Source organism: Pagrus pagrus, assembly GCF_965226575.1.
Source record: "Pagrus pagrus genome assembly, chromosome: 13".
In the NCBI taxonomy this organism is placed as follows: Eukaryota; Metazoa; Chordata; class Actinopteri; order Spariformes; family Sparidae; genus Pagrus; species Pagrus pagrus.
The window spans coordinates 10,503,207-10,513,705 of record NC_140197.1 but is presented as its reverse complement, the minus strand read 5'-3'; the positions used below and the strand labels follow the sequence as shown (position 1 = coordinate 10,513,705).

The following is a 10,499-nucleotide window of genomic DNA, read 5'->3' as shown; positions in this document are numbered from 1 at the left end:
ACATAATGTGATTTACATATGAGTTATGAACTTATCTCGCAGCACTGACTCACAGTAACTGGCTCCTCATGGAAGAGACGGAGAGGCGCAACATTACCTAATTGTTATCCTGTCAGAGGGGGGCGGGGCGACGGAGGTCAGATGATGACGATGGTGGTGGTGATGATGATGATGATGCCTGAACTGCTATGTTATGAGGCAGCCGATAGGAGCTCTCCTTTGGATGGCAGAGGGGGAGGGGAGGGGTGTCACAGAGGGAGGCGGTCCCAGGAACACACACACACAAAAAGGGCCCCGCTGGTTCAAGTGAGGATAGGGACCGTCCTGAGCTGAACTCAACGTTACAAATAGGAGCTGCGGTATTCCAAGTGGAGCAGAGTGGAGGTGCGCCACACCGATGATAATATTAAGTAACAGCGCCGAGTGGAGCCGCAGTGTTACAGCGCAGAGAGACACGGAGCACAGCCTCTTCCTGAAGCGGACAGAGACGCGTGGAGTGAACTGATCATTTCTTCACAGGTAAAAAAAAACGAGCTTTCTAAAAAATAGACTTTTCAATATTTTGATGTCTTTCAAAAGTTTCTTTTGTATTTCTTTTGCTTGAATATCATTTCGCTAAATAAAACAACAATATGAGAGATGGTGCATGAGAAGAAGCGCACCTCTCTGAGCACTTTATATCACAAATAGCCTTTATAACTCACTTATAATGGCATGAATATTAAATACAACTGCGGTTCTTAATAGTGTTTTACTCCTGTGTTCAGTTGTAATTTAAAGCTGATGTTGGATAAGTTATTTTGCATCATGTTGTGTGTTTTCGCTCATGCTATTCTTTATACCGTGTTTTACTCTGGACCTGTAGAAAAAAGTTCCGGTCTAAGTTTTTATTTTATTATCTATTTATTTTATTTTATTATTTTTTTTAATAAATAAAGCATCTAAGACGTAAGTTGCAACTTGTTAGGAACAATGTTTCACTTGTCAGATGGCAGTGATGCTGCTGAGAGTTAAAGAACAGTCGGGTCAGCTCACACATTTAAAAGCAGCCAACAGGAGATCAGCCTGTTCCTGTCAAACATGTGGGTCAGTGCTGATGGAGCACGTAAAACATGCAGACCGGAAACCGATCATGAATGACTTGAATTGGCCTAAATAAAGACACAGGTAGATTATAATGAAGGACAAGAAACGCCCCAGAGATGAACCCATAAGTAGGTCCACAAATGTAGGTTATGGTCTAAGCAGGTTAATGTCGCACAGTAATCTGGATTACTACATCTTGTATTTAAAACGGCTGCTGTGGGATCATACTGATGCCTAAAGTCTGGCATGGCTGATAAGTTTTGTTTTTACTACACCTATTGGCCCATATTGAATGTACAATGAGGCTGGCAGGGTTATGGTACAAGTCGCTCCCGTTTTATTGGAGAGATGTAATGGGGTTACATAATATTGTGTTGTAATGGCTCTTGCATAACCGCTAAATCCCTCTTCTTCTTCCATCACTGTGATCACTAGGTGGCACTGTTGCTGCATCCTGAGAGTCCAGCGAGTACCCGGCACCACACAGCTCTCCACTCCTGAAAACAAGGAAAGACTCACTTAACCTCTGACAGGCGTGATGTATGAGGAGGAGGTCCAGCCAATGAGGGGGCAGCAGGAAGTGTCAGTGCTCCAGTCTCTGGACTCACCTGCAGCAGTCAGTCCAGGTGGAGGAGGAGGAGGAGGAGGGCCGATGTCCTTCACAGATGAAGCTGTCTCCATCCTGACCTCCAGCAGCATGCTGGCGCGCTCCCTCCTCGGCCGCACCTCTGCCGTCAAACGCAAAGAGAGCCCTTCCTCCAGCATCCGACGCAAGCGTGAGTTCATCCCCGTTGACAAGAAGGACGAGGGCTACTGGGACAAGAGGAAGAAGAACAACGAGGCAGCTAAGCGCTCGCGCGAGAAGCGCCGTGTGAACGACATGGTCCTGGAGAGCCGTGTTCTGGCCCTGCTGGAGGAAAACGCTCGTCTCAGGGCCGAGCTGTTGGCTCTCAAGTTCCGCTTTGGCCTGGTCAAAGACCCCTCCAACGCCCCCATTCTGCCCCTCACTACAGCTCCTCACCACACCTCTCAGACCATGACTCCTCACTATTATCTCCACAGAGGGGACGCAGGCCTCCCCAGTTCCTCAGCCTCACACACCAGCAACCAAACAGGCCAGCTGAGCACCAGGGGCTCCAGGGACGGTGGCAACATGTCGGAGGACTCAGGGTTCTCTACGCCAGGTGGCTCCAGCGTGGGCAGTCCGATCTTCTTTGAAGACCGGCTGAGCGACCATGGGAAACTATCACCACACAGGGCGGAGGAGCTGAGCTACGACCTCCACCACTCCCCTGCTGATGTCCACCACACTACAGGGAGGTTGGACCAAGCTGAGATGATGAAAAATCTGCCACACAAGCTACGTTTCAAGACGCCATGCAACGGGGACACGGGTGACGCCGCAGGGGACAGACGCAGCCCCGCGCTGTCGACGGCAGGGCGGGAAGGTCCCAGAGAGGCCCCTAAAGGACTGAGCGGAGGTGAAACTGGAGCAGGGCACTGCACCGGCTCCTGGCTCCAGCAGCTGGAGGGGGAGGAAGGCAGGAGGGGGAGACAGTCCCCTCAGTACAACGCCTCAGCTGGCGCCTGCAGCCTCCAGCCTCCTCTGACGCAAGGACAAACTGAGGTCCAGGGTGAGAACATTCACCTGAAGTCGCAGCTCAACTCTCTGAGCGAGGAGGTGGCTCAGCTGAAGAAGCTTTTCACAGAGCAGCTCCTGGCCAAAGTCAACTGAGGAGCAGTTTGCCAACGTCTGGACTTTTATGGACAAAGAGTTGCTGTAAGTGAGCCTCGAAGTTCAAACACAGGAGTTCATGCAGGACTTTTAAAACTCAACCTTCAAGTCTAACAAACGTTTAACAATGTTTTGTTTTCATTTTAAAGACTGTATTATACTGTAATAAATGTCTATAAACATTCATCTCATAACCTTCTGTTTCAAAACAACAATCTGTACTACTGTTGACTGTGTACTAGTTTCTCAACTCCATACACTGTGACAACTACACACAACCTAACACTGTTTACATCACTCATTACAATGCAAGCTTGGATTTACCGCCTCAGACGACAAGTTTCTGTGGTTCTGAAGCCACATTCAATTCAATTGGGAGTGAGCCAGCAGTTTGTTAACACAGCGAGAAGGAGGAAGTGTTTGCAGTATTATAGCTAAGAGTGGTATGACTTACTGCAAGTTTCCCACCGCTGAGACCGGTCTGTCAACACAAGCAGAGACAGACAGTAAATACACACAGAAGTAAAACTATTAGCCGTCCAAAACCCTCTCGTGGTCTGAAGGCTTAAAGAAAGGTCTGTTCTGCATCGCACCCAAAACACACGTTAGGCTTGTTTATCATTGTAATGGCTCACACGGTTAAGAAGCTCCTTTTAGACGTACTGTAATGTACTGTTTCGGTGTTCAACAACTCACTCTAGTCCCTGTTCACGCCCAGTTTGAACACATTTTATTACTGTCATGTTATCTGTACTGAGGTGATGACACATTTAATGTCTGCTGTCTTTCTGTACATTTTTCATATTAAAAATAAAGACGTGAAAGATTCAACATCATGCTGGTGAGTCGATCATTACTCGAGGAAACAAAGTTTTTAGGAGTAACAGAAAGCCTCTGTTACAAACCTGAGTTGCTGGTTGAAAGTAATGGGCATTTAGGAGGCAATGGAGGTCTAATCAAAGGTGCTACTGAGTTGCATTATGGGAAGTGTAGTTCTTTTGAGCTCGATCCATACAAGAGAATAAAAGTCGCTTTGATTTTGGCTACTCTTTTTTTTAAAAAATACTTCTCTTGTGAGTCATTAAAACTTTTCAGAGGTAAAATACTGAACCACTGGAGCACAACTGTAAACCCTAACGGAACAATGCCAAACTGCTATCTCTTAAGTAGCATACAGCAAAAAAGCCAAACATAAATAGAGCCTGGAGTCCGGATATCTTTTCACAGATAGTGAGAGAATAAGTGAAAGAGTACAAGAGATGGGTAAGGCCTGGCTGACAAGTGCTGACAAATGCAGGCGTTGAGCAGAGGAGATGAGCACTTGGCAGGGTTGTCTCCCACAGTCCCTGCAGGCGTCAAGACAGTCTGACAGACAGAGACAGAGACGGTGGGTGTGTCTGCTATTACTCAACAGTTCTATTAGAAACCTTCAACACACCAGAGCCTTAATTATAACAGCTGGAGGGGAATTCTTGTAAATTGAAGAATGGATGGTATGAACTTGATGAGGCGACATTCAGATTCTTGTTGTTCTCTTTGCAACATATCTATTGTCATCAGATTTCTATACAGTTTTAGGTCAGCTCAAAACCAGTTAGCGTTCATTCACCTTCCCCGAGTTGGGAATGTGTAAAAATCATGATGCTTCAGAGTCAGCAGGGGGCAGCAAAGACAACATCTTCAGCGTCACCATGGAGCCCAGGAGTCTGTGTTTAAACATCAACCACAAGATATGAATCATGCCATGGATCACTGCTATTTGTATTGTTCCTGCAGGTTAGCAAGTAAATGGGCATGGAGATGAGTAATAGTTAAATTAAGCAACTGTACACGTGAATTTCTTCTGTGTGCGTATGCAGGCAGAGGCGTGAGGAAGCAGAGGCTCAAGCCTGAAAAGGTCAACTGAATTAAGAGGAGAAAAAAATGTTTGATGCAATATGCATGTCACTAATTCAGGTCATTGCCATTTTGTTATGAGAAATCTTCTAATAATGTATTCAGCTTGGTATGTTTAATCATCATGTTGTTACTAGAAAGATTTTTTTCAACCGCTTATGCTTAAAAAAGGTTTAAATTTGATCTTTTAATGCCTTTTGTAGGGGAAAAAACTGATTTAGACTGTAATTAGATGACCTGTTTGCAACTCCCCAAGAATTTAGAAACACAAACATTCATTCTGGCTGCAGTTCTTTCCAAAATATTGATTATAAAAGCAACATTTTGCAAGTATAAACAGGCTGCGAGTAAATTGGACAAGCCTGTGGTGAAATGGAGTGGTAACAAGGTAGAGGCGAGGCACACGCTGCAGGTGTGGAGCGGAGGGAAGAAGAGAGTCTGATTTAATGAATCTACTGCAACATGCTGCTGTTACGCTACCGTCCTCACTCACATCCATGCATCCATAAAAAACCCCCACAACCCCCTCATCCCCCCATGTTCTGTTCCCCCCTTATTTTTTTTTTTCCTCCAGTGAAAGGATAAAGCCTGTTGCTAGGCAGGCAGTGCGACAGTTGCCATGGGAACGCTTGCAGACATAGCTGGAAGGGGGAAAAAACGTTGGGCAGGGTGGGGGTAAAGGATGGGGTGCAAAAAGAGAGGGAGCGATGCGGAGACAGAGAGAGTGCGTGTGTGCTTTTATGGGGGGAGGGGGATCCAAGTTCACGGCCAATGCCTCAGTGCTGTTTGTCTCCTCCAGCTAGAGGAGGGAACAAAGAGGTGCAAAGGAATGGTGATTCATATTTAGTTCACATTTGAGGCACCACATTTCGGGGTTACCCTCTGGTAATGCAGTGTCACAGGATGTAGGTGTGAAGTGGATCCTGGAAGGAATGAATCGAAGGCACCGCACACATCATTTGCTTTGTCTCTTTTGAGGTGCAGGGAACCAAATCCACCCCGAAATCTTTTTCTCAAAGAAAAGTCAATCCCACTCACGCTCAATCACAAGTATCACCTGATGAAGTGAAGTGGACATTGAAAAAAAATAGCAGCAGCAACTTGACAGATCTGGACTGATGTCGGCTTTGACATCAGAAAACTGCTCTATAATAGAAAACTAAATCAAGAACTGGCAAAGAAGGCCACTTAGCATAATTGAGGCAGACAGTTATTCAGTGTACTGAACAAATTGCAGCACAAGAACAAGAAAGTACTGCAGCGTCAAAGGTGAAAAGTCCAGTTATTCAAAATAAATGCTTCAATTAATGCACTAAACGCACAAATGTTACTTTAACAAGGTAAGATGTGGAAAAAGATAGCTGAGAAAAAATAAGACTTCATGGGGGATGCAGGAGACACATCCCCCTCAATAATTAGAGCACATGCAGTTGTCCCTCCCAAAAACAACATGAACGTAACAGAAGGCATTTGTTTTTGTGATTATTTTCCATTATATTTTGTGTTGTCTTTGTGGTTTTTTATTGTTTTGTAGTTTGTGGCAGAGCCTGTCCTCATCAGAAAAACAACCATGTGGGTTGAAATTGAAAGCAGCATATTACGACCCACCTTGACCTTTGTTGTTAGGCAACGACCTTGAGCAGCTGTGGTAATTACAAGTAGTATAAAGAATGACAAGTCCGTAAAGGGAAGAGGTCGGGGATGGACGGTCAGGAGACCCAAAGCCCCTTTCACATATGCACTGTAACTCTGGATCTATCCAGAGTTTAGCCATAGGAGATGTATGTGTGAACACAAATGTCTGCATTATCTGCCCCAGACTTTACCCTGCCAGCTCCCTAGTCCTAAGTCCGGGTGAGCAACATGTGGGAATAAAGCAGACACTTGTCCTAGTGAATCAAAGCAAATGTGGACGATATCCTGATCTAATTCTCTGGATATTGTCCGGAGTTCATATGTGAAAGGGGTGAAAGTTAAGTCACATCCATAACGTGACGTAAGCTAATTAGGTAATGTAGATACATTTGTAATGGAATTTACCGAAGCAAAGTCATGATTTTTCTTTTGGCCTTTGTATGGCTTTATTGAAAGGGACAGCTCCAGAGAGATGACAGAAAACAGACTGAGAGAGAGGGGGGAGAGCCTCTGCACATGGGACACCCGCTCTACCAACTGAGCTAATGGGCGCCCCCAACGTTGTGACTTTAACCCAAATGACAAGGTTTCCCCAAACCTAACCAAACTGCAACTGTATGACGAACATGGTGATATATGTTGTTTTGGGTGACACTGACAATCAACCTTTTCAGTTGTTTAGGTACGATGTCTTCTCATTTTCTGAACTTACCAGACTGTTCTTCTTGTTCTAATACTTGCCTTAACCCACGTAATTGATCAAAAATGTCATTGTGTTAATAGACTGTTAAAACAAATTTAGGGAACAATCGATCGTCACATTATAACGCCAGTGTGAATCAATTTTACCTGCTTTGGTGCAAATGAATGTGACAACAGGTGCAATGGAGAGGCAAAAGCAAGATAACCCCTAAAAGGGAATGGTTTTGCATGTGGTGGCCACAGACAATTGCTCTCTGCTTAACCATCCTGACTGATTCTTCTCCAGTTTTGTGTTCTGCTAGTGTCCTTGTCACTACTGGTAGCATGAGGCGGTACCTGCAGCCCAATTAGGTTGCACAGGTAGTCCAGCTCCCCCAGGGTGATGTGCGATCGCAAGAAGGTTTGCTGCGTCTCCCAGCACAGTCTCAAGAGCATGGAGGAGATACCAGGAGACCGGGCGTTACATGACAAGAGCTGGATAGGACCCAGGACTGGTATCTGCTCCTTTGTGCAAGGAGGAACAGGAGGAGCACTGCCAGAACCCTACAAAATGACCTCCAGCAGGCTACTGGTGTGCATGATTCTGACCAAACTGTCAGAAACAGACTCCATGAGGGTGGCATGAGAGCCTAATGTCCTCTAGTTGGACCTGTGCTCACAGCCCAGCACCATGCGGCTCGATTGGCGAGACAACACCAGAATTGGCAGGTTTGCCATTGGCACCCCGTTCTCTTCACAGATGCGAGCAGGTTCACACTGAGCACATGTGACAGGCGTGAAAGAGTCTGGAGACGCCGTGGTGGACATTGTCCTGCCTGTACATAATCTAGCATAACCAGTTTGGCGGTGGGTCAGTGATGGTCTGGGGAGGCATATCCTTGAAGGGTCGCACAGACCTCCATGTTATAGCCAACGGTACCCTGACTGCTGTTAGGTACCGGGATTAAATCCTCAGAGCGATTGTCAGACCTTACGCTGCTGCACTGGGCCCTGGGTTCCTCCTGGTGCAGGACAATGCCCAACCTCATGTGGCCAGAGTGTGTAGGCGTTTCCTGGATGATGTAGGCATTGATGCCATTGACTGGCCCTCTCCTTCCCCTGACCTAAATCCAATTGAGCACCTACGTTATGTATTGGTGCAGGCTGTCCAGGAGCTCACTGATGCCCTGATCCAGGTCTGGGAGGAGATCCCCCAGGACACCATCTGTCGACTCATGAGGAGCATGCCCAGACGTTGTCGGGAGTGCATACAGTCACGGGCCATTCACACTACTGAGTCACATTATAAGTTGCCTTGATAAAATTCAGATGGATCAGCCTGTGATTTCATTTTTTTACTTTGATTTTCGTTGTGATTTTGAATCCAGCCCTCAATGGGTTGATGATTTTGGTTTCCACTGACCGTTGTTTTGTTATGTCATTTTGTTCACAACAAATGACATCAGAGATCAAGGGTTTTCAACTTGAATAATCTGTTCATCAAGATCGGACGTGTGATCGAAGTGTCTGAACTTTTTTGAGCAGTATATTTTGTGAAAGTACCAATATTGTTGCAATATATTTATGAAGTGCTTTTGAGAAGATGTCAAAATATCAAGATATAAATCATGTAGCACAATATAACCTAAAAATATTGCAATATTATTTTACAAATCATAGGCCATAAATTAAAAAGGCACAATTTGACACATAAGAATTCACCAGAAAGCAGGAAATAAAGTGCTAAACGCTAAAAATCTCCTGGATGGGGTCCCCCAGCCCCCACTGAATATATGTCTGCTCCAAATGTTTAAAAAAAAAACTCGACCTTGCACTTACTCATACACACCCACCCCTTTCAGTCCAATGCCAAAGATAGATTTTTAAAAAAGAGGAAATAATGAACACATCCGCAGCAGACGTCAGCCTTCCAGGCATCCATTCAAGCCCTTTTTTCTCCAGTTTAAAATCAAAGTGCACTTTGCTGCACATTTACTGAGACACTGAGCAGGCCTTCACCATCCCTGAGTCAGGAGCGGGATGGAGGAAGACGGGTATCTGTTGCTATTGTCTAAATCGCTAAGTGCACATGCAAATTATAATCTGCTTTCCTCCCTGCAGCAAAAAGGGAGCTGTCCAACTCTTTTTGAAACTATCACTAAGCACATTGGTCTCTCTGGTGCACTCCCCTGCATGCCACGGTGACAGATACCCATTCAACTGTTTGAGCTTATTTAAAAGCCTGCTCTTTATTTACCTGAAGGATGGTGTGAAACCAGACGAGTGACATTAACAGAACAGTTTGCTCCCTTGCTCTTTGTGTGAGTCTCTTCCATGCTTCATGCCTGCCAGCATGACACACATTCCTGCTTGTGATCAAGATGAATCAAAACACAATGTGCTTCAATTACACAATACGGTTGCATTGTGGCCAGAGGAGCTCGCTCTATTAGTTTATTCAACACTGTGTGGCGGAAGTAGATTCAGATTATTGCAACAATACAATGACAGGCATGTGAGTGCCAGGAAAGCTTCCTGACTATTAAACCAAAATGTTCCACTTTGCAGTCATGCGCTTACAACAATGACAATAGTGCCTGTGGTTTCCTCTGGAGTACCACTGTCACAGTAGCTGAAAACACAATAAGTCTTTACTTGGTGGTCCATTAGTGCAGCGTGTAGGGGCCGTGGGGCAAGGGGTGATAAGGCAGAAAAAACCCTCCAACAAACACATGTTGATGAGTAGTTACTGTACAGGATGTGGGCCCACGTCAGTACTGATCCATACTTCTACTCTATTACATTTCTGTGGGATATATTGTACCTTTTACTCCACTACCATTATTTGCAAATATGATGATTTTTATTTCATACAAAACATAAACTTTGTCTAAATTAATATGATAGTTATTTCTAAACTGCATTCATTTGAATATATGTATTCATCAGCAACTTGGCAAATTAAAGTATAAAACCTAAAAGTAGATGAAAAGATGAATAAAGGCAGTCAAATTGTGTGTGTGTGTGTGTGTGTGTGTGTGTGTGTGTGTGTGTGTGTGTGTGTGTGTGTGTGTGTGTGTGTGTGTGTGTGTGTCTGTACATACTTGGCCAATAAGCCAATTCTGATTTTATAAGTAGCATTTCATGTGTGAAATTGGTTGAGCTGGAGCTTATCTTATTAAGTGTGTAGTTTGCATTCGGCTGGGAAGTTTAATCTTTAACAATATATCATATTCTACAACCTCATATTTCAAAAGCTGAAGCATCAATTGTATTTAATGGGTAAAAGTAGTGGGTAATTACAACTATCAGACTAATGTAGTGGAGTAATAAGTACACAAACTCCCTGTGAAATGCAGTGGAAGTAGAAGTACAAGAAGGAAATACTCAAGTAAAGTGAGAGTACCTCAAACATCTCAAGTCCAGTAATTGAGAATATGTACTTACCTTTTTTCACTGGTCCAGC

At 44.7% G+C, this 10,499-nt stretch overlaps 1 protein-coding gene across 1 annotated transcript; it reads left to right on the top strand.

Annotated features, from left to right (window-relative positions):
- The first annotated feature begins 271 nt into the window (after positions 1-271).
- Positions 272-3,652, top strand: nfil3-6 (nuclear factor, interleukin 3 regulated, member 6). Its single transcript, XM_084370958.1, has 2 exons — positions 272-519; positions 1,522-3,652. Exon 2 carries the CDS (start codon positions 1,625-1,627, stop codon positions 2,819-2,821), a length of 1,197 nt encoding a protein of 398 aa, XP_084227084.1. The 5' UTR covers positions 272-519; positions 1,522-1,624; the 3' UTR covers positions 2,822-3,652.
- Positions 3,653-10,499: the final 6,847 nt, after the last annotated feature.

What these genes read in the sequence shown, in the direction of transcription:
- nfil3-6 (XM_084370958.1), top strand. Translation starts at nt 1,625, where the DNA reads ATGTATGAGGAGGAGGTCCAGCCAATGAGGGGGCAGCAGGAAGTGTCA.